At 40.3% G+C, this 24,579-nt stretch overlaps 1 protein-coding gene across 1 annotated transcript; it reads right to left on the reverse strand.

The window, feature by feature from the left end:
* Positions 1-627: 627 nt before the first annotated feature.
* LOC306861223 (membrane-spanning 4-domains subfamily A member 4A-like) lies at positions 628-21,813 on the reverse strand. Its single transcript, XM_079403370.1, has 8 exons — positions 21,751-21,813; positions 18,497-18,698; positions 17,930-18,040; positions 13,457-13,525; positions 4,770-4,883; positions 1,417-1,536; positions 937-984; positions 628-803 (listed from the first exon to the last, which is right to left on the reverse strand). The coding sequence occupies exons 2-8, from the start codon at positions 18,671-18,673 to the stop codon at positions 735-737; spliced, it is 708 nt and encodes a 235-aa protein (XP_079259496.1). The 5' UTR covers positions 18,674-18,698; positions 21,751-21,813; the 3' UTR covers positions 628-734.
* Positions 21,814-24,579: the final 2,766 nt, after the last annotated feature.

The raw sequence follows: 24,579 nt of genomic DNA on the forward strand, positions 1-24,579 counted from the left end.
GGAATTCACGCAGGATTCACATCAAAATGTTCCAAAAGCACTTGTCTCATGTGCAAAGAACACGTTTCACGTGTGTGATTTTCACATTTTCACACATGAAGTTTCACATGCGCAGAATCACATGTGTATGTGACAACATGTGTTTTTCTACATGTGTTTTTTCTGTAAGGGTATGAAGAGTTCAGATGCAAAAGCCTCTAAGTGCCGTCTGAAATTTTCATCTAAAATGAGCATTTTTATCAGGCTACCACGTTTATTTTCGTGTGAAATAAGTGAACATAAATACAGGAGCCTGATTAAAAATGCTCATTTAAGAAGATTTCGGGCATCTGGTCATATACATTTCTGGGTTTTTTGGCACTGTATATAAAAGCTTTACCTTGCACCAGAGTGCAGCTGTGGGCTGAGACAGCATTTTACATGTTTTATGGACACTCACTACATCTCCAAACAAGCTGATGGTGCTCGCTTTATTACAAACAGAATACTGTTTTATATCTGTTTACCATTGTTAATGCAAGAAAAGTAAGCCTATTTTGAGGAGTGAATGTCACAGTTCCATCACCCTTGTTAAAGAAACACCATTTTTCTGTTTTAATTAAGACATGAATTAGCAAATGTTTCTTTCTGTATACTTTATTCTTACAGATTATATGGTATTAAACAATTACAGTTGTTCAAAACAATCTATCCAGTTTCACTGATGATTATGCTTCGTTTTTTATTTTATTTTTTTAGTCACAATTACTGTATTGATGTTCTTCATTATGTTGGTTCATGGAAGAGCTGCTGATCACAGGTATCTGCAAGGGGGGAAAAAAGTATACGCTCAGCTTACTTGTTGATTGCTTATTAAACTATTATTGCACCCATACTGAGTGCTTTACACACTGAACACTAAAGCCAGACAATGCATTATTTCCCATCTTCTCTTACCTCTGAGCTGTTAAGATCATGGAAATGATTGGGGCTGAAATCAGAGGGCTGTGAAGTAAAAAAAAAAGCACATATAATGTTTTATGCCTTCTTGCTGCCAAATGGTATAAATGCAGTAAAACTGGCAAACAGTTCCAGTATTACAGGTGTATAGACCTCACTGTACTTCAAATGGAATTGAAAAAAGCAAAACACAGAAATCCTTCTGAAATGTCCCGGTGTGGAAGCATGCTTTCATCCGTATTTATGAAAATAATTTCACATAATTCATCCAATTTCCAACATTATTGTGGACAGAATCATGCATTAAAAGCTAGAGGGTTTGAAGTTTTTGTAACGTAACTTGTAGTGTTTGTTGGTTCTTGTAAAATGTGAACCCAAGTATGTGGATATATCTATTATGTAGCCTATATATGTACATATCTGAGGGGTTCAGCTGACAAAAAAGCTTGAGAACCCCTGACTTGATGCATCACTCACCTGAGGAGGAGGACAACAGCAACAGGAGACTTTACAAGCAAATGCTGACAGACTGATGGAGATGATAAACTGAAGGAGGGTGAATAACAGCAATACACCACTGATTCCCTTAAAGAGAGTCTGAGAGAAAAATCATCATTAGCACAGGTAATAATAACTGATACTCAAACAGCTACACTGGCTGCTTAGCAGTTATTATTCCTAAAGGTGCAATAAGTGATTGTCTTCAGAAACTTTTTTTTCTTATGCTGGTTGAAAGTCTCTTCACAGAGTAATCATTAGGTAAAGTGGTCTAAATGTATTTATATTCTGTGGAAGGTGTAGGAGCAAGAAATGTTCGTCCAATCAAAACGCTCATTCTGAGCATTTTCATTGGCTTTCCTAGCTGCCTGACAACATGTGTATTTGAATATCTCAGCGCACCCGGTTCACGCAGACAGGATACGTCATCAGCGCGGTCACGTACGCTGTGTAGACCAGAGTATGTGAGCGGAATGGAGCGATTTCCCCTCTGTGCTCCGGGTTTACCATTTCCCGCTCCCGCTTCACTCCTCGCTCGCTGATATCAGAAACGCCGCGCCGCGTCTGAAGTATTTCAGTATGTTTGAAATATCACAGTTAAGTTCATAACGTAAATTAAAAGAAGAAAATAAAATAACGAGCGTTTCAAAGTGTGCACTAGTGTGCAAACTTTTTTCCTACCACATGCCGAGCTAATAACATGGTTGTCAGCATTAAAGGGGTCATATGATGCTATTTTAAAGATCATTATTTTGTGTATTTGGTGTAACAGAATATGTTAACATGCATTAATGTTCAAAAACACATTATTTTTAAAATACTGTACATTATTGTAGGTCCTCTATGCCCCACCTCTCTCAAACGCGTCGTTTTCTACAAAGCCCCTCCTTACGACAAGTGGAGACTGCTCTGATTGGCCAACTGATCCAATGCATTGTGATTGGCCGAGCACCACAAGCGCTTGTCGGAAATGTAACGCCCCTTACCATAATCGCAAGCTTCAGCTTTCAAATTAAATATAAAGACGGTTAATAATGTCCTTAGTTTTACCATCAGAAGGAAACCGAGTCGCGTGATGCTTGTATGTATTTGCACACAAGCCGTGGTTAAGACAGCTGACTCCACTGTGATGTGACCCTGTCTCTCGCTCTCGCTCACACACACGAGACGCGTTGCTCTACACTCCGCAAAACTCTGTATTTGAACAGTCAATAGCAAATAATTCAACTAATAACAAAACATACTTACAGTCGCTGATTCAGAAGTGCCAGATTGTCATAGCAAAGTCTGAATTGACCTTTTTTTTTTTAGAAATTGCCTTTGTACACAGCCAGCCTTGTACTCTGCTAGGTTGATGAAACTGTCGTCCATAAAATGCGTTGCACAAATTCGACCATTTGGGTTGTGCTGTTCTGTTGTAAACAAATATTAATCAATGATTTCTAATTGCATCTACTTTAGGAAGGTCAAATAAAGTGCTTTTGCTTTCGCATAGAAACGCACAGCGTCTCCCTGACACGGCTGCATCAACACTACAGCGGTTACTGAAAGCACGCCTTCTTTCTTTGCGTGAACATTTGGATCTCCGACAAAGTTACATTTCCGACAAGCGCTTGTGGTGCTCGGCCAATCACAATGCATTGGATCAGTTGGCCAATCATTATGCAAATATTTCCACATCGTGACGTAGACATGTGGGGGCGTGTATTAATGAGGCGTTTTAGCCCGGACTGGATCAGCCTTCTCTTTTAGATAGAATAAATCCTTTTGTTGGAGACTTTGAGCTTTGTAACTCTGCAGATCTTAGACATGCACAAACAGCTACATAACACACTACAGAAAAGGAAAACAAGAAATCGCATCATATGACCCCTTTAAAAGATATTATTGCTGCTTTTTGCAGTGCAAATTTTGTTTGTAATGAAAATAACAGTAGCCTACAGATTTTATTACCTACAAATCGCTGTATTTCTTACAGATTCCTGCTCATTCAAAATCGGATACAGATGAAGCAGCATGTAAGATTACATTTGTTTAATTGCATTATTGAGAGAGTGATTGCGTGTGAATAAGTGTCCTACATGTTTAAATCATGCTTTCAGCTGAAAATATTCAGTATCTAAAAGGAACAAACAAATTCCTTTAAGTATAACTTCCCGCTCACGTCATCATAACCTTCACACTCTTTCTGATTTGAGTGATCCATCTATCAAGCTAGCTAAATATGTTTAACGTGTGAATTCTTGGAGCGGTGGTGGAGCGCTCACGGAGCGAGTGAAAACCACGATGCTCCGACTTTTAAGAAATCCGCTTCTCCCTCCATTCAAAATTACACCGCTCCGCTCATATACTCTGGTGCAGACAGAGCAAGAATGGCAGGCAACACCAACAACCTGACCTTCCTTCCTGGCATTGTAGTACTTTTACTAACTGTACTATAAAGTTTTCTCAATTTCTTTAGCATTTTCCAAGATCTCCTACTGCACCTTTAATGTTCATGTGGTAATATATTTTTTGATCAAACTGGACTGAGTTTACAATTAATGAATAATGTCAATATGAATATTCTCTGATTATGTAATCCGTATGAAACTAAAGCGAGGTACAGTGTCTCCTGTATCTGAAAGCTTGAAGTGTCTACTTTTAAATGAACGAATTCAAATAAAAAACAATTATTCTCTGATTATGTAATCTGTATGAATCTAAAGGGAGATACAGTCTTTTCCGTATCTGAGCGCATTATATGCAGTCACCTGCGCACAAACGCCCTCACCTAGATAAAAAAAAAAAAAAAAAAAAAAAAAGATTCATCTGATTTTCATCGTTTTTGAAAGAATGAGAAATAAGTCGGAATACCTCAGAAGAACAGCGCGGTCTGATGCGGCAGCAGAGGAGATCATTTCTGTAATTTATTCTTACTTACATTAGTTAGTGTTATTTTTACATACATCTGTACGGATTTTACTAGTAGGGCTTTTCCTGAACATCTTGCCAAACTGAAATGTATTGTTTAAATTTTCTTAAGCTTTTTTGTTATTCAGATATTTTGCAGATTACTTATATTTGTTAACCAAAGAAGGTTAAATTTTTTTATAAAAATGTTTAAATATTACAGTTGTTTTAAAGCTAAAAGGCTAAACTATTCTATGTTTGACTCAAATTGAAAGAATAAAGAGTTTCATTTCTATTGTCTATGCTTTAAGGTTTATAGGGATTTTAAAATCTAGCCTAATTAGCGATTTGAATAATTAAGTTACTTATCGAGTTACTAAATTACTTTTCAGACAGAGTAATTAGTAACGGTAATTAATTACTTTTTGAAAGTAACTTACCCAACACTGGTAGTAAGTGCGGCGTGGTCCTACAGCCAAATCACATGAAATTAAAATAAAAGCAATGCCAGCAGTTACAGCACTGAAAATGTTCATTCCAAGTGATCCGCTCACCTATAGGCAGAAAACCAGCAGTCATTTAACATGCTGTGTTAAAGTAGATGTAAATGTATATGTAGTGTGATAAAAATACCTGACATTCATTAAATAAAATATTCATCAGTGTCCAAGCACCAATGCCTTATGTCGATTATTTAGTGATACAATTTAAATGCTTTTTTTTTTTTTTTTTAATAATGTGTTTTTTACAGCAAAATCCAGCCAATCTTCACTGAAAGTTGAAAACTCTATGTACAATTTTTTACTGTAAAAACATAAGGTATGTTTTGTAGGTGAACTCATGTTAAATATTTACACTTCGATGAACTGAATGTCGTAGGTCAATTTCAAATGAGTGTGGAATTTTAAATTTTGCACCTCAAAAATCTTTATGTTCAGATGTATTTATAAGGTCCTTTTTATTTGTATTTATTGTATAATATGTCTGGCCTCATAACTGTCATACGTAGATGATTGTTATGAGGCGCACAATGGGCTCTAAGCAACGAGAATTCTGATGTATTTCCGCTCATACGTTATACCGGCAAGGGCGCTTCCGGTTTGTATGGTAACTAAGAAACCATCAGCTGTGGGAGAGTCACGCCCCCTCACTAAAACAACAAATATAACGCCGTAGTTTTATACAGTTTTAAATCGAGTTTATATATATGTATATATTATTATTATTATTATATTATATTATATCTTCTCCATAACCATGGAAAATACGTTTTTCCGACGTCAAAAGCAAATGAAGGCAGCCTCGGAGCACTGTAGTGTCCCGCTGTGCTCTGTGTCTTCACGCTACAACTCCTGTGCTAGTTTTCATTCCTTCCCGGTGAAGGAAGAGATCAGGAAAACATGGATTGTAAACATTAGAAGGATCAACTTCCAAATCACGAAACACACAAAGGTATGCAGTGTACATTTCAAACCAGATGATTTTGTGGAAGGAACAAGTAGGAGGCGTCTGAAAAAAGGTGCTGTCCCTTCAGTATTTGAGTGGAACCGTGAACGCCAAATGCAGCCGCCGAGGTTAAGTGTTTGGGAACGACAAGAGCGACCACCGCTACCGGAATCAGATATGGAGGAAAACGAAATGGAAATTGATCGTGGACATACAGTCGAACACGATTATTGTTCAGTTCCGGAGCCTGCAGCTCTAGACTTATCACTATGTGAAAATGAGGAGTTGAAGAGAGAGATAGAAGATCTGCGGAAACAACTGGAGCAGGCCATGGTGAATAGCCGCTTTGGCCTCCAGAGGTTCGCGGGGTCTGATGAGGATATTCGCTTTTACACAAGGTAAAACCATTTTGTGATTAACATATGTTATGTAAGCAATTAACACAAAAAAATTATGTAGAATGCAGTTGTGGGAGGAGGGGGGGGGGGGTGTTTGGTGAAGGGCAGGGGTGGGAATGGGTGGGCAAAAGTGTAAAGGTGATAAAGTGGTGTGGGCAGGAGGTATGTATGTGGCTTGTGTGGGAGGGGGAGCAGGAGGGGTGGTTGGGGCTAAGTCAGTGTAGTTTCGTTATCTGAGAATCAGTTTAAGACTGTAGTAATTACCTAATTACAGTACCATGTGTTATGCCTTAAATGTTTTAAAGGAAACTTTTTTTTTCTTTTTTTTTTCAGATTTGTAACCTATAAACACATGATGGCCTTCTGGGAACAGATTGAACCTTCAACACACAGGATGATTCGCGTCACCAGCTCCAAAGTCACCAGGGAGACTGGGCTATATGTGAAGACTCGGGCACTTCCTGCAATCGATGAATTCTTCCTCTTCATGATGCACCTTGCTTTGGGCCTCAAGCAGAAAGACCTGGCTCATCGCTTTCATGTCCATCAGACTACAGTGAGCCGCATCATAACCACTTGGGCGAACTTCCTCTATTTTCTTTTAGGTTCTGTGCAAATTTGGTTGCCGAAAGAGAGAGTACGAGCCTACCTGCCAGAGGAATTTGAGAATTTCCGAGACACCCAGGTTATCCTGGACTGTACCGAGCTCCGCTGCCAAACGCCTTCGTCTCTACTACTACAGAGTGAGGTCTTTTCCAACTACAAGTCTCACTGCACCTTCAAGGCTTTGATAGGAATGGCACCTCATGGTGCAGTAACTTTTGTCTCTGGACTGTATGCAGGGTCAATCAGTGACCGGGAGCTGTTCAAGCAATCAGGGATCATCGACGTCCTTACCCCTGACATGGCCATAATGGTGGACAAGGGCTTCTTAATTGATAACCTGGTACCATGCAAAATCCATAGGCCTGCTTTTGTGACCAAGGGCACACAAATGTCTGCCGGAGTGGTGAGACACACTCAGTCTGTGGCCAGGCTCAGGGTGCATGTTGAACGCCTGATCCGGCGGGTGAAGGAACATAAGTTGTTTGACGCAGTCATCCCCTTGTCCATTTCTGGTAGCATTAACCAACTGTTTGCAGTGTCATGTCTTCTCATTAACTATCAGAATGGACCACTTGTCAAGGCATGGGCTCAGTGAGTCTACACAGCATCATTCTTGTCTGTGTACTAAGTCTTTTAAAGTCTTTATTTGGCACATTGAAATGTTGTAAATATACTGTTGTAAATATGGTCTGGAAACTCTAATTTTCTTACTATGATTGGCTAATAGATTTTTTGCTTGTTGCTTTTGTTTCTGGGATCTTTTTTGTCTTGCAACATATAATTCTGTTAACTATCAGATTGGACCACTTGTCAAGGCATGGTTTGAAATATTGTAAATATTTTCTGCAAACTGTCTAATTTTCTTACTATGATTGCCTGATGTTTTTTTGCTTGCCTTTTGACTAACCACAAATAGTTCGTACCAACATTCTTTCATTACTGATACCTGATAATTAACATTCTTCTTGACCAGTTGGTTCATTAAAAAAAATTTTTTTACAATCCAACTTTTGACCTCCTTCCTTTGTTAGAGCAGCCATAGTTAAACCTGCAATAGCAACACAGTTCTAATTCTGTCAATCTTCTGCCACCTGCTCAAACCTTTATTTACAATGGTGAAAGACATGACTAAGATACAGTATTTTTAAGTGTCTTTTCTATTTATTAAAATGTTGAGTCATAAGTTATATTTATGAATTACATTTATTATGACAGTTACCTACAACATTCCTTCACAATTATTAAAGCAAATAAATAAATAAATAAATAAATAAATATGTACACAAAATCCCTTTCAGAGCACATCAACAGTAACTTGATGGTCCATGGGCACTTTGGGAAAAGCTGTACTATTGTATGCTAGTTTACATTGACAGTTATGTAACAGTATAAAAATATCTGTGAACAGCAGCAGTATACAGTGTAACAGTAAAACAATAACAGTATGCGTTCTGTATGCAAAGTAACAATTTCCATTTTGTATAGACTTGCTAACATAAACAGATCAGTTCAGATATTGTATAGATTTGCAAAAATTAACAATAACATCTGAACTCACTGAACTGATTGAAACTGATTAATGAACCGATTGAAACTGATTAAATTTATTGAAAGGTACTATGCCCAAGGCCATTGGAGTGACTTACTGCAAACACTTCTGTACGTAGTGGTAAAAGAAAAAGTGGTCTGCTCTGTCTCTAATGGTGTGCATTACATCAAGATCTTTATAAATTCGCTCAACTAACATGTCTTCCTGAGCACAAACAACAAAATCACACCACTCTAGCCCTGTCAAGAGCATCTGACCTTGAACTTGCCAGTAGTACTTGTGCTGCCTCCTGAGTTTCAAAGCACCACCAGACATTTTTAGATAGGGGCAGTCCACATAGCTCTGGATATTGGGGCATTTGACATCAAGGAGACCAAATGGTGGGTTCCCAGATGGATCAAAGATGACTCCATCAGGAGAGCTACCTAGCCATGGAGCATCAGGATGTACAATGAACCCACAGGGCGAACAGTTCACGTTTTTAAGAGTGCAGTACTCTTTAACAGCGAGTGGCTCCATTTCAATACCTCTCCTCATGTGTGTGGTCTGGCCAGTCCCCCTGAGAATTCTCTCAGCCAGATTCTCTGCAGATGTATGTCCACGAACATGGCATACCTCGTGGAAACGAGTAGATGTCACTCTCATCTTTCTCAAACGATGCCACTCCTGGCACGAACTCTGCACTTGTGTTGCAGCTTCTATCCTGTGGGCCATGTTGAATGACACCTCCAGAGACTTCAGGTGTAGATGTTCCTGCTCTGATAGAACATAGGCACAGGATGGTGGTTCGAGCCTGTAGCTGTGGATGGGAAGGGAGGGTGAGGCAGGGGCAGATGGGATGTTGATGACTTCCCTCAGTGCTGGTGGTTTATGCTGAAATGACAGAACGCTCCCTGCCTGGACAGCTCCAAAAGCAGACTGGACTAACGGGACATCAGCTGACATACCCATTGTTGTTACCAAGGGTGCAAGTGAAGGGGGAAAGTCATTGTACACCTCTGATACTCTCAACATGGCAAGATCTGGCAGTTCCCCATCCAGTGCCTTGTAGAGAGAACTTCTGAAAAATATTACCAGTAAAAAAAAAAAAAAGGATTAAATAAAAAATCACTACACCAAATTTCTGCCACAACATACATAAAATGGGTTACATGCAAAAACCACACCGAGATACAAAGTAAAGAATCTCACCTTACACAGTCTGTTGTTGAATTTCTGGGTTTTCGAAACTCCATTTCTCCAACTGGGCCTGGCCTAACACCCTAACATCAGAGTCACATTCAACATGGCATCGCAATAGCTAAATATATGCACAGTAATAGTACAGTTCACATGTTACATGACTTACCAGGGTCCTTGGTTTATGCCAGATCTGCTCTGTGTCTGTGCAGCTGTGCACCGGGGGAACAGCAGGAATGTTTAGCTGCGAATAGTGGGCAGTCTGATAAAGTAGTGCAACCAAATGATTACATAAGGCACAGCCCGCCACACAGGAACAATGGCTGCTCACCAAAGCAACAGGTTTTGAGTGCTTTAACATCATCTAGGGAGAAATAGAAGCTTAGATGAGATATTGCTTGGCAGATAAAGCATTAACAAGAAAAATAATGCTGTATTCTGAGGCTCACAGACAAAATATGAAAATGTATTAATTTGTAACAATATAATACAGGCCTATTTTGCTTAGATAATGTTACTTTTATTAAGCGGACAAGCAATTTATCAGCTTCCCTAACCATTTCCCTAACAACAACCCTACTCTCAAGTCGTGTGGCTTTTCACTTTTCTTCATGGATCTATGACAGACTGCCCTCACGCTGACCTCTCCTGTCACCTTGTCTTTCACTGACACTGTGAGGAAGGATGACGAAGACACAATTTGAGACTGTAACGTTACATTTTTACACAGTATCTTGACAGTATCTCTATAAAATAAAACACACAAACTCACAATCGAAAGTTAGCTGACAAGTCTGTCAGTCATAGTCGAACAAAACAACTAACTTTAACGTCAGCCATCTAATCATTCAGTTAACGCTAACGGTAGCTGCTACAATAACATTTAAACGTAACGACTTACCCTCGTAGTTATCGATGTAGCTGGCTATATACATCTTAAATCCCTTTTCCCGTTTGCTGGAGGGAGTGGGGCATGACTTCTTGACAAGTCGGTCCACATCATTGATATTCAGACGAGGTAGGTCTTGAAGACAGCGAGTGTAAAAATGAGCCATGTTTACCAGCTGTCGGTCAAGAAAGCTAGAATTTCGCGGTCAGTGTAACCGGAAGTTTGTCAGCCGGTATAAGCCAATCCGGAATTGTGACGCGCATAGAGCCCATGAGGAGACTAACTATGGAACACAGGAAAAACAGGAACAGAACACTGAAAACAGGCCCTGCATCCCAATGTTCATACTATTCATCTTAAATAGTATGTGAGGTTAGAATAAGTGTGTCCCAAAGCATAGTATATTGAAGAGTATGCCAAAAGTCCCTGGATGGTCTACTATTTCAGGTAGATTTTTAAGTGTGGATCTATGCACACTCTAAGGGCAAATATTGCCCACAGTCAGTTGCGCTTTGGTAAAGGATTCAGTTCCAAATAAAAAAAAAAAACTACAAACATGGCGGATATGTGCGCAACCAACTGTTAAGTAGAAAAAAATTTTTTTTTAGTTACTAATGATCAATATTTAAAACCAAAAACATATATATGTATATTTATTTAACGTTATATTTAATTAGTAACTTTTAGTAATTTATTTAGTGTTATATTTCATCTGCAACAACAATGTGAACTTTTATAAACATCCGTTTGGAAATTCACTTTAAATGCATCATTATGCAGAAAATATGAGTTGAGTTTTCCACATAAGGCAGATCAATGTGCTAGTCCTTTTCTCTCCAGTACTGTAGGAAGTTAAATTAAATTAAATGTGGATGATGTTAACTGTGGAAAGATGATTGACAGGTCAGTTTACAGTGATAAGGTGTGTGTAACTATGCGACAGAGCGTCCGTTAAAGACGCAGTTGTATGACGTGATAGTATGTCCCAAAGCTTGCCTACTCTTCTACTACACACTCAAGTGTCCACTTTCTCTTCACCAAAAGAGTTCATACTTTAAGGGTGTAGTATAGCACGTTGTGACACATTAGGACATGCCACAAAGATAAACAGAACAATGTATTTGTGTGCTGTAACGTGGGGTTTTGTGTTTTGTTTGATGTTCATGTTTTCATGTCTTTTATTTTGGAGTTTAGTCATGGTCCCTGTTTGTGTCATGCTTCCCTTTCCCTCATGTATTCATGCTATTGGTTCTCTTGTTCATTGTGTCATGTTCTGATTGGTAGTCTTTGTCGTGTCCTGTCTCTCATTGATTGGTTCTTGTCATGTGACCTGTATTGTTTGCTATAAGTAGCCATCATGTTGCCTTTAGGCTTGTTTGATTTCATGTGGCGCCACAAAGATCGGCTGCTGCTTGACAAAAGCAATGCATTCTGGTTAGGACATTTGTCCGACTTTGATCGGCGCTGCAGCCGCCTTACGATCACAAGTACCACGAGAGCAAAACGAAGTTAGCCACTGCAGTTGCTCAAAATCGGCTGCGAAATCCTTGATAACAACACACTGTATTCTCATTGGTCAGATTCTGTGATGACAAGCACGAAGTGTGTTGCGTGTGTCTAACAATTAATTTCCAATAATGCTCACAAATCTGTATTTTTATGACAGTAAAGCTTTTTTTAGTGTAATCACACTGTTATCTTGAGTCATTTTTATCAAAAACACTGATAAAAGCATACTTTATTGGTATTTAGGCCTATATGTTCATGCTGAACTATATTCTTGAACAGATGGCGCTGTATTAGTGAAGTGAAGTGAAGTGACATACTGCCAAGTATGGTGACCCATACTCGGAATTCGTGCTCTGCATTTAACCCATCCATCGTGCACACACACAGCAGTGAACACACACACACACCGTGAACACACACCCGGAGCAGTGGGCAGCCATTTATGCTGCGGCGCCCGGGGAGCAGTTGGGGGTTCAGTGCCTTGCTCAAGGGCACCTCAGTCGTGGTATTGAGGGTGGAGAGAGCGCTGGAAACTAAGCAGTATATAAAAACTGTTGTGTGATAAGAGTATGCAAACACTGTGCGAGCATCACTAACGGGAGCAGAAAGTGTCCAACTTGAAGTCTCCACTTTTAATTTCCGCCCCGATTGCAAGCGGCTACTCTCTCCAGCCGGTGGCAGCCTAGTATAGTTCATCTCGAACAAGCCTATTGTCTCTCGTCGTGTATTGATGTTGTAACCTGCTGTCGGTGAGTCAAGTCTGTTCAAGCCACGCCAAGTCTCTGTTCGGATTATGTTGGTATTTTGGATCACCTTTTGTAAATATACTGTACTTGGGTTTTTAAACACAAAAAGTTTAAACATTTTAAAAACATTTTTGTTTACTGGGTTGAGAGTTGCTGAAATCGCATTTGGTCTCGTACTGTATCGCGTATCTTGTCAGTGTGTGACTGACAATTAGCATACAGTTTGGATTGGCGGTATGGTTCTGCTCTGGGCAAGAACTCCCTGTGCATCCATGCTGCCTAGCGTGGATAAGAGCAGGGAGAGCAGCTATAACCCCCCAGGGTAAACACAACAGAATAACGTAAATGTATTTCAGATATCTTTATAGTTTGATAATTTAATGAAAACGTATATAAATTAGTCTGATTCAAAGGGGAGTCAGAACCCGATCCTGACTGGACGAGAAGAGGAGTTGGGGATGGAGGAGGGTAATTAGCTATTAAGCAACGCAAAGGCTGGTGATAATACTGAAGGATCTCATATATGAGCGCTGTGATAGGTGTCGCATCCCTATAGGTAGACGTGGATCAGCTGAGAGTCAGCTGATGCAAGCTTACTAACGTGAACTGCCAGAACTAACGCTACGCTTAATTTGTTACCAATCCTATAGTCATGGTGTTAACGTATTTCAGTTATAGTTAAATAGGTTTAATTTTGATGCAATTTGGTGCACATCTTTAATTTTCAGAAAGGAAAAATCAGAAATCATTACAGAAAATCAGTACAAACAATAGTGTTTCAGCGCTTCAAGTGCTGCATACATACCAAACACAAACTGGAGGGTGAATTAACTTTGTTTTCTGCAGCAATGCAGAGTGAGCCTGCAATAATGGACTGAGAGGAGAGAGAAGAGCAAATATTGAGGCTATTGTTGGAATATTTACAGATGGTACTCAACCAGAATAAGCTTTTTACCGCCATGTGTATCATAAGATTATTGCATTTAAGATACTTGCTTGATTGCGTTCCCCATAGCGTCAACAGATGCAGTGTCTCGTTCCACCTCTCGGGGAACCATGGTTACATTTATAATCTGACACATTTTACTGCACTTTATCTCTGTGTATGGAAGTATACTTTGAAGTTGTCATTCAGAGAAATGTGTGTAAATGTGATGCAATGACATGGATATCATTAAATGACGAAACTGTTAGTTTGTTAGTGTTCCCCTAACCACATGCACACCAAAACTGTACGAATCACAGAAATAACATATTGGCTTCAGAACAGATTTTCTCATTTATACATGAAATCACACTGGGAACACAATCACTGAACTGTGTAACCAGCAAAAATTAATAAGTTTAAAAGGGATGGTTCACTCAAAAATTAAAATTCTGTCATTAATTATTCACCCTCATGTTGTTCCAAACCCATAAGACGTTCTTTCATCTTCGGAACACAAATAAAGATATTTTTGAATAAATTTGAGAGCTCCTAACACAATCAAGGCTCATAAACGTAGCAAGGGCATCGTTAATATAATCCGTGTGACATCAGTGGTTCAACCATAATTTTACAAAACTACGAAAATACTTATTGTGCTCAAAGAAAAAAAAAAGAAAACTTTATTCAACAATATGTCTCCTCCGTGTCATCCTATAGCGCCATTTTAGAGAGTATCACTGTCATGAATCTGGTCTATGAACTTCCGTTAACTCACTATCAGAGGTCACTCGCTCACCACATGGACTCTTGCACCACACTAACTGTTGCACCCCACCTAAGACTACAATTCCCATCATCCATTGCACTGACGACTAGTGTTGTCACGATACTGGAATTTCTAACTTCGATACGATACCTTGAAAAATATCGATATTCGATACCATGGAGAAAAAAACTGCCACAATATTAAGGGGGTAATTGTTTTTAATTTAAAGATAAATGTAACAAGTCGAGAACATGCGGTATATTTTACATGAACAAAAAAAATGTCTTGAGGTACTGCATCTGTTGATTTATTTATTAATCTTTTATTAATCTTAGTTAAATGTTAATTGAAACTAACGTTTACTAATACATGTACTAATTAAAATCCAAAGTTCTATTTGTTGATATTCTCATTTGCTTCATAACTAAAATATTTCCAGATATAGGGCCCTATATGTTTGAATTTTTCTGGACTCTTTATTTTTTTAATGGTCAAATTAAATGCTATTAATCTAAAAGCATGTCTAATTCATTAAAATCATGAAAATTATACAATTTAACATTTAATTTATTAAAAGTGTTACAAAAATGACACGTTTAGGGCCGTGTGAAATGTTTTATTTTTTTCTCACCTTATGTTTTATTGTTACCAAATTCTGTGTTTTAGCATGTCTATTATTTGAATGCATACAAACTATTTTTATTTATTCTTACAGTAGCCTTATGAAATGTGTTTTCCCCCTCAGAAATTCTGTGTTGTGTCTTTAAATTTTACTGGATATCAGATGAAGGCATAAAACAATTTTAATTCATTTATATTTGAATGAATGAAAATTAAACATTTACATTTTTGGCAAATGAAGGGGATTTACTATTAAAATTAAAATATTTTGATTATTTCTTTAAAAAAATTAACAGTAGTAGTAAGTAGTAGTATTATGTACATTCTGCTAAATACTAGTAATATAGCCTATTTCTGGCACACGGTCTTTAATAGGCTAAGTTAAACCGAACTTTTATTTTGACGGGTTGCCGTGAATACTTTTAAAGTTCTGTGTGTGTATGATATGATGCTAGTTTTACTCAAATTAAATGGTAAAATGCTCGTAAAGTGCCTTTCAGATCAGTTCTGGGGATATTGTTGATGTATTTATGTCGTCATTGAGACGGCAGACGCTGAAATCACCGCGAGCGCCACATTAGTAAACAAAACCGCACGTGCAGCACATTCACACAGAGACGCGCAGAACATGCAGGATTCATATTTAAATCGACTTTTGCAGCTTAATATTTACAGATACTAGTCCATATCGCGATTTGATTTAAGTGTAATGACCTACTTTTGATTAATTCATCCAAACTTTGACAAATTCCGTGACATTCCGCGTTAAACTGTAAATTCCGTGTTTATGACTGGATTCCGTGCGCGTTCTCTGCATCGCGGAGATCATAGATCCCTACAGATAGCGCTCCTGCTGTGTTCTTTAACAACCAGAGCAGTCATCTTTCTATTCACTTCACTTTTGCTATTTAACCAGAGCGAAGGAGACGAGTGCGGTCACGTGTGGTGCTTGTCCACACGCCTTTGGAGAGAAGTGAAAGTGATAGCTCGGCTAGTATCGGTGTATCGATACTTCGGGAAATTAATATTGGTACCGTTCAGATATTTCAGTATCGATATTTATCAAAATATCGATATTTTTGACAATACTACTGACGACACACACAGCTGATTGCACTGATCACACACCCTACATAAACCATGGACTTCCTCTTCCTCTCTGCCAAGTATTGTATAGCGTATATCGCTCTCCTAGCGATAGCTACTCTACGGAGCCCATGCAGTTAGCCTTGCCTTGCCTTGCCTCGCCTCTAGTGTTTTGATTCTTGACTGTGTTTCCTGGATTTACCCTTTGCCTTGCCATTCTGACTCTGTTTGCACCTCTCTTGGACTATTGCTCGTGTACCTGGATTATCTCTGTGCCTTGCCCTGATGGATATTGTTCGCCGATCGTCGACCCACGCTTGCCCTAGGATTACTCTTTGTCTTGCCTGTGATGTTCCTGTTTGCCACTGAATGAACCTTGCTTGTTTTGTAACCACGCCTTTGAATAAAGCTTGCAAATGGATCCGCACGTCTCACGTTTCGTTTGCCCACGTAACAATCACATACGTAAACAACATATGACGCATATGCACGCGGATCCGCTGTTTACGCTTTGATCTGAACATAAAATTATGGTTGAACCACTGATGGATTATTTTAATGATCTCCTTGCTACGTTTCTGAGCCTTGATTGTGTAAGGATCCTTGGTGTCTATGCAAGGTCTGAGAGCTCTCGAAATGCATCAAAAATATCTTAATTTGTGTTCTGAAGATGAACAAGGGTCTTATGGGTTTGTAACGACATGAGGGTGAGTAATATATGACATAATTTTCATTTTGGGTGAACTAACCCTTTAAAGGTGCTGTATGTAGGATTGACACCTAGCTGTTGAACTAGGTATTGCAGTCCAAATTCAAAATATTGAAGAGGGTTTTTTTCACCAGCTCCTCCTCCTCAGACTTGATGCACACGCAGGTTGCCAGATTAATGACACCAACAGGAATTATGACGATGAATTACATGAAATACACTGTGTTTTCAGCCAACTGGCAACCCGGCGTGCCGAAATGCAATTGGGTAAACTGGCAGTGGGCGGGTTCCACAAAGCAAAACATATACAGACATTCCGGCCCGGAATGCACATTTTCAAAGGAGAATAACTGACTGTAGCATTGTTTTTCAGATAAACATGTTAACTTAGCATGTTTCTTAAATATCTGCAAACATATTATGGTATTTTTGTACTTTAGTAGAGTAAAAAACCTACATACAGCACCTTTAACTGTCCTCAGACTTTATGTAGACCTACACTGAAAATGTGTAGCCTCTTCCAATTATGGAGCCCCATGTGTGACGTGCGGGAAACAATATCGACTCACTAGTATGTTTTATTAATCATTTGCTGTAGTTGAAACATGTGGACTTCATTAATTCAGCCATGAGTTTTAGTTCCATTGATTTAGCACATTGTTCACTACCTTTTAGTTTCGTCAGTCATGTCATCAGTGATGCATCAGTGAATTATTGTAAATTTTAAAGTGTTAATGTGGTCACAATGCTGACGAAATAAATCAATGTGTTAGAAAAGGCACTCATAATGTTCCCATTATGATCCACATTTTCTATTTATTTTATGGTATAATTGCAAACCTCTTTAACTTGTGATCATCTAAAATACTGGCAATACAATAAAAAGTAAGCACACTTCAAGCACTACCGTCACTAATATTTTACTGTAACAGTAATATAAACTGTATCTAATTAGTCATGATTCAAAATTAGAATGCTACATTATTATTGATATTATTATTATTATTGCTGCCAGTAATTTAGTTCATTATTTGATTTCTCAAACGGTTGTATTTACTGTCATGTCCTTGCGGTGGAGGTACACATGGCGGTAATAGGCATTTTTGGTTGACTACTTACTGTATCTTATATTATAAAAGACAGAACACTAAAGTGTATAATTCCTTACAATGATAGATCCCCAGTAAGGAACACCGAGAAAGACAAAGATGGAGTCTGCATGAACTGTAGACACGATGCCAAACAGGAGAGTCATCAGACCAATCATTATCTGGACAGTCTGTGTAGGACAAGAACAATGTACATACTAAATAGCACAGAAGAATCTTTTATAAAGTTAAACTGTATTAAATATACAATACAATACATAACTGTAGTTATGGACTTCTTATTGTATCAAAAAATATATAAATATATCTACAAGTGTGCAATTTTCAATGTATAATTTCACATACTGATTTGCAGATATGCAAAATGTGTCCATTGTTTCACATTTCTTGATAGTTTGCTTCTAAAACATTGTACATTTTATAATTTTACTCTAAATGATAAATATTATCTTGTGTTTGTGTCTTTATTGCATTGTCACCAAGACAAAAAGTCACATTCTTCAATCAAATTTGTGCTTTAACGTGTTTACCCCTCCTTCTTTAGAATTGATTCATGTACATTTCTTCCCTCGCACTAACATGCACAAATAAAAAAACATTATTTGGGTTTATGAAAAATGTCTCACCCCAAGGGCCTTTGGTTGGCCTTTTAGAAATGCTCGAAGTCCATGAAAAAGTGGAAGTCCTGCTTCCTGTTGGACATAAACAGGCGCAGGAGCATTTGTGGCAGTCCCAGCTGCTGTTGTTTGTATTGGTGCTTGCAGCTGGATGATATAAGAATTCATGGGTATGGCAGTCGACATTCTCGTTTCAGGATCTGAAGTTGACCTGCACAAAATCATAGTGAATCAAACCATGTAAATTATATGATTATAAAATAGATTTTCAGTTATACCATAGTAGTTATTACCATCAGCAGACTTATAGTTATCAACTATAATAAATCTGTTGAAAACATGGAATTGTCACATGTCGGTTTTCCTTTCAGTTCTGTTTTGACCTTATTTGGTAGTTCCTGTTCTGATTTAGTTAATTAGTAATCATCATTTAGTCTTGTCACCTGTGTTTGATTAATTATCTAGTTTGCTCCTTTGTTTCCTGTTTCTTTATAAGCATTCAGTTTTGTCCCAATCCTTGTCGGATCTTAAGTTTACAATGGTTCACGTGCGTTGATGCTAAATAAATATATCTTTTGTTATTCATCGTTGTGGGCGCCGATTACTACAACCACCTACCGTTACAGAAGATCAGAACGCATACCGAAGACAAGTTCACCGCTCAGGATGCTTGAGCTTGTGCCCGTCGTTTGCGGGGGTTCACGCCGCCGTTCGCGGCTCGCCCCTGCCCGTTCTGCGTGGGATGTTGGGCTGCCTGTCGCGGCTTACCCAGGCCACCCGTTTTGGGGAGAACGGGTCGCCATTCGCCGCTCGCCCTTACCCACCGCCCAAAAGAAATTCGTCCCGCCTGAGACGGCGATGAATGTTCCGCCCGCGGCGAGGAGGATTCCGCCGCAAGGGGCGATGAACATTGCGCCGTCCGCGACGAAGAGGATCCCGCCGTCTATAACGGTTCACCCCGAACCACCGAGGAAGGAAAAACAGGTGCCGGTAGGGATTTTGATAGAGTTTGAGGGCATGTCAGTCCCTCCAGTGCCTGCTCCTCGCCAGTGCCATCCAGTGCCTGCTCCTCGCCAGTGCCATCCAGTGCCTGCTCCTCGCCAGTGCCATCCAGTGCCTGCTCCTCGTCTGTGCCCTCCTATCCCTGCACCTCGCAAGAGGGTCCCTTCCAGCCCACCTGAGTTGCCGCTGGTCCCGTCCAGCCCACCTGAGTTCCCGCTGGTCCCGTCCAGCCCATCTGAGTTCCCGCTGGTCCCGTCCAGCCCACCTGAGTTCCCGCTGGTCCCGTCCAGCCCACCTGAGTTCCCGCTGGTCCCGTCCAGCCCTGCGCCTCCCGTGCGCCCTCTGATGTCCGCGCTGCAAGCGCGCCCTCTGATGTCCGCGCTGCAAGAGCGCCCTCAAATGTCCGTGCTACAAGAGCGCCCCTTTGAATCCGCGCTGCCAGAGCGCCCCCAAGTGTCCGCGCTGCCAGAGCGCCCTCCTGCGTCTCCGCTGGTCCCGTCCAGCTCTCCTTCGTCTCCGCTGGTTCTATCCAGCTTCGCACCTCCCGTGTGCCCTCAAGTGTCCGCGCTGCAAGAGCGCCCTCCTGCATCTATGCTGGTCCCGTCCAGCTCTCCTTCGTCTCCGCTGGTTCCGTCCAGCTCCGCGCCTCCAGAGCGCCCCCAAGTGCCCGCTCCTCCAGAGCGCCCTCAAGTGCCCGCTCCTCCAGAGCGCCCCCAAGAGCCCGCTCCTCCCGAGCGCCCCCAAGAACCCGCTCCTCCAAGGTGGCCCCCAGAGAGGAACTTTCCCAAGTGTCCGCGCTGCAAGAGCGCCCTCCTGCGTCTCCGCTGGTCCCGTCCAGCTCTCCTTCGTCTCTGCTGGTTCTATCCAGCTTCGCACCTCCCGTGCGCCCTCAAGTGTCCGCGCTGCAAGAGCGCCCTCCTGCATCTATGCTGGGCCCGTCCAGCTCTCCTTCGTCTCCGCTGGTTCCGTCCAGCTCCGCGCCTCCAGAGCGCCCCCAAGTGCCCGCTCCTCCAGAGCGCCCTCAAGTGCCCGCTCCTCCAGAGCGCCCTCAAGTGCCCGCTCCTCCCGAGCGCCCCCAAGAGCCCGCTCCTCCCGAGCGCCCCCAGGAGACCGCTCCTCCCGAGCGCCTCCAAGAGTCCGCTCCTCCAGAGCGCCCCCAAGCGCCCGCTCCTCCAGAGCGCCCTCCAGCACCCGCTCCTCCAGAGCGCCCCCAAGAACCCGCTCCTCCAAGGTGGCCCCCAGAGGGGAACTTTCCCAAAGAAATTTTGGGGGGGGGCCATATAGCCGCAGTTTGTGTGGCCAGGCCAAAGGCCAAGGCCACAAAGGATCCCGATCCGCCTAGGCCGCCCGAGGACCCCGATCCGCCAAGGCCGCCCGAGGACCCCGATCCACCATGGCCTCCCGAGGACCCCGATCCGCCAAGGCCGCCCGAGGACCCCGATCCGCCATGGTCGTCCGAGGACCCAGATCCATCATGGCCTCCCGAGGACCCAGATCCGCCATGGCCGTCCAAGGACCCAGATCCACCATGGCGTCCCGAATCTCTAGTCCCGCCATGGCCTCCCGAATCTCCAGTCCCGCCATGGCCTCCCGAATCTCCAGTCCCGCCTTGGCCTCCCAAGGCCCCTGATCCGCCCTGGAGGCTTCCCTGTTCTCCTCCCTGTCCTGATCCTATGCCAGCCTCCAGGACGCCCGCCCCCCCTCCCCGATGTTACTGTTATGGTGCGGGACGCACCTACCGGGAGGGGGGCGATATCTGTCACATGTCGGTTTTCCTTTCAGTTCTGTTTTGACCTTATTTGGTAGTTCCTGTTCTGATTTAGTTAATTAGCAATCATCATTTAGTCTTGTCACCTGTGTTTGATTAATTATCTAGTTTGCTCCTTTGTTTCCTGTTTCTTTATAAGCATTCAGTTTTGTCCCAATCCTTGTCGGATCTTATGTTTACAATGGTTCACGTGCGTTGATGCTAAATAAATATATCTTTTGTTATTCATCGTTGTGGGCGCCGATTACTACAGCCACCTACCGTTACAGGAATATACTGTAAAAGAAACAGCTCATGTTTAAACTGGTCTATATCATTTATATTTAAGGTATTTAGCAGATGCTCTATTCCAAAGACACTTATATAAGTGCCCCACTAGCCATTATACATCCCCTTATTACCAAATCGATTCATTATTAACATTTTAGTTTTATATACATACATATTTGTATAAAGGTATTCAGATGTAGTGTAAGTATATTTACTGCTTTACCAGGGGGGTGAAATCCTCTCTTCAGCTGGTTTTCCGTGCTTTACTCTGAAGCTCTGTTCAGTCTTCTGAGGTAAGCCAATGCAAATTCTCTGTCATATGTGTAACTGCTGAAACTTTTTCCCAGAATGAAAGGGGAAGAAGGTGGAGCTCAGGTGATTATGAAAAATGGAAAAGCTGGCCATTTCATGAGAGAATAAATATAAAAACCACCCAAAAATAAAAAGAGAATTGAAATGTGGTGAAACTGACAGTGAAACCAGGTAACGCTCTTTAGTTGATAACAGACTAAACCCTTTTGCATCCCAGAAGTGTAATAGATCTGAAATAATTAGTATTAATTTTAGTATTAATTGTGTTGTGAGTACACTCATAAACAATTAATCATTGTTCCATAATGGATAAAAAAGTGTTAACACTTTACTGGTTTGATACGGCTTTAAAAAAATTATAATAATAATAATATATATATAGTCATGGTCAGAATTATTGGCACCCTTGCTAAATATGATCAAAGAAGGCTCTGAAAGTAAACCTGCATTATTAATCCTTTTGATCTTTTATTTAAAAAAATCACAAAGGTCTAACCTTTCATTGAACTAAAACAATTGAAAATGGGGGAAAATCTCATTATGAAATAAATGTTTTTCTCAAATACACGTTGGACACAATTATTGGCACCCCTATAAATTCTTATGAGTAAAATATCTCTGAAGTATATTCCCATTCTTATTCACAATTTTGAGCATGAACATGAAATTATCCAGCCATGGCTTCCTGTTTCACAGAAATATAAATAGGAGGGAAAACAAAGTCCAAATTCCCTTAATCATCCATTACGATGAGAAAAACCAAAGAATATATTTCTGATGTCCAGCAAAAGATAATTGAGCTTCACAAATTAGTGAAGTGGCTTTAAGAAAAGAGCTAGAGCAGTGAAAATTCCCATTTCCACCATCAGGGCAACAATTAAGAATTTCCAATCAACAGAAAATGTTACGAAACTGCCTGGAAGAGGACGTGTGTCTATATCGTCCTAATGCACGGTGAGAAGGAGAATTTGAGTGGCTAAAGACTCTTCAAGGACCACAGCTGCAGAATTGTAGAGAAAGGTTGAGTTTCGGGGTCAGAAAACCTTTTTAAAAAATGGTCAAACAGCCCCTACATCACCACATGTTGTTCAGGAGGGTTTCAAGAAAAATTCTCCTCACTCATCCAAAAACATTAAAATTCTCCTCACTCATCTCCAGCATATTCAGTTATCAGACACGACTGGAACTTCAAATGGGACTGGCTTCTATGGTCAGATGAGTCTTTAGCAGCAAACACTCAAGATAGGTTTGGTGAACACAGGGATAAAAAGTGAATGAAATATACTGCTGTATGTTTGATGTTTTGATGTTGTGGGCCTATATTTCTGCTGGAGGTCCTGGACATCTTGTTTAGACACATGGCATCATGGATTCTATCAAATACTAACAGATAAAAAATCAACAAGTGACTGACTGTTATAAATCTTATAATGGGCCATTTTTGGATCTTCCAACCGGACAATAATCCAAACACAAACCTCAAAAACAACACAAAAATGGGTCACTGAGCACAAAACCAAGCTTCTGCTGGCCATTCCAGTCCTCTGACCTGAACCCTGTAGAAAATGAGTGAGGTGAACTGAAGAGAAGAAGCACCGTCATGGAGCTGTGAATCTAAAGGATCGATCTGGAGAGATTATGGATGAAGGAATGGTCTCTGATCTCTTGTCAGGTGTTCTCTAACCTCATCAGGCATTATAGGAGAAAATTTAGAGCTGTTAAACTGCCAAATGGAGGTTTCAGAAAGAATTGAATAAAAGGGTGCTGTTAATTGTGACCAATGTGTATTAGAGAAAAACATTTATTTCATAAAGATACCCCCCCCCCCCCCATTGTAAATTGTTATTATCCAATGAAAGGTTAGTTTTTTGTGATTTTTTTTTTTTTTTATAAAAGATCAAAAGGGTTAACAATACAGATTAATTTTCACATTAAACATAGCAGCCTGATAAAATGCTCATTTTAGAAGAAAATTTCAGACGGCACTTAGAGGCTTTTACATCTGAACTCTTCATATGTATGTGTATATATATATATATATTATATAGTTACATGTGCTTTCAATTTCATTTATTTTCTAAAAGTTAATTTTTCATAGCTAAGCAGCCACATAGACTATGACTATTGAGGTTCTTGTTTTCAAAAACTAAAAAATGTAATTGTTGTAAAAGAGTACTCACACTTGAGTTGTTCTTGGTCAGAATTTACACTTTCCAAAGTGTTGAGAAGTGAAGTACAATACAAGAAGTGTTTTGGGGATTCTTGTTCTTTATCTATGTATCACAGTCAACTGAAAGTCATAAACATTTAACTTCAGCTGATCTGTTTCACCTTCAATCTATTTCTGTAATAATGCACAAGTGCTTTTAGTAAAGTGCTATTGCAATTAATGAGAGTTTATTTAACAAAGAGTCAAGTGTTCAACTAAAGGAAACTCCAATAACCATAAGGGTGACTTCAAATAAAAAGTTCCATTGAACTCTATTGGTAACGACAGAACTTGCATCCATGGTTGCTTTTGGGAAACGCACCCCAGATTGTCACCTAGCTAAACCTCTGTTTAATCTCAAGTACTTTTGTACAACCCCAGTTCCAGAGAAGTTGGGACGTTTTGTAGAATCCAAGAAAATCAAAAGTCTGTGATTTGTTAATCCTCTTTCACATTTATTTAATTGACAAAAATACAAAAGAAAAGATTTCCAAAGTTTTCACTGACCAACGTAAATGTATTTTGAAAATA

This window comes from Barbus barbus, assembly GCF_936440315.1.
Source record: "Barbus barbus genome assembly, chromosome: 42".
NCBI classification, from domain to species: Eukaryota; Metazoa; Chordata; class Actinopteri; order Cypriniformes; family Cyprinidae; genus Barbus; species Barbus barbus.

Bases quoted from the DNA above. Each gene is read 5' to 3' on its own strand.
- LOC306861223 (XM_079403370.1), bottom strand. From the start codon at position 18,673: ATGTCGACTGCCATACCCATGAATTCTTATATCATCCAGCTGCAAGCA. The intron at 18,041-18,496 runs GTGAGACATTTT...TGTCCTACACAG, and splicing joins GCCAACCAAAGGCCCTTGGG to ACTGTCCAGATAATGATTGG. The intron at 985-1,416 runs GTGAGTGATGCA...TTTACTTCACAG, and splicing joins GCTGTTGTCCTCCTCCTCAG to CCCTCTGATTTCAGCCCCAA.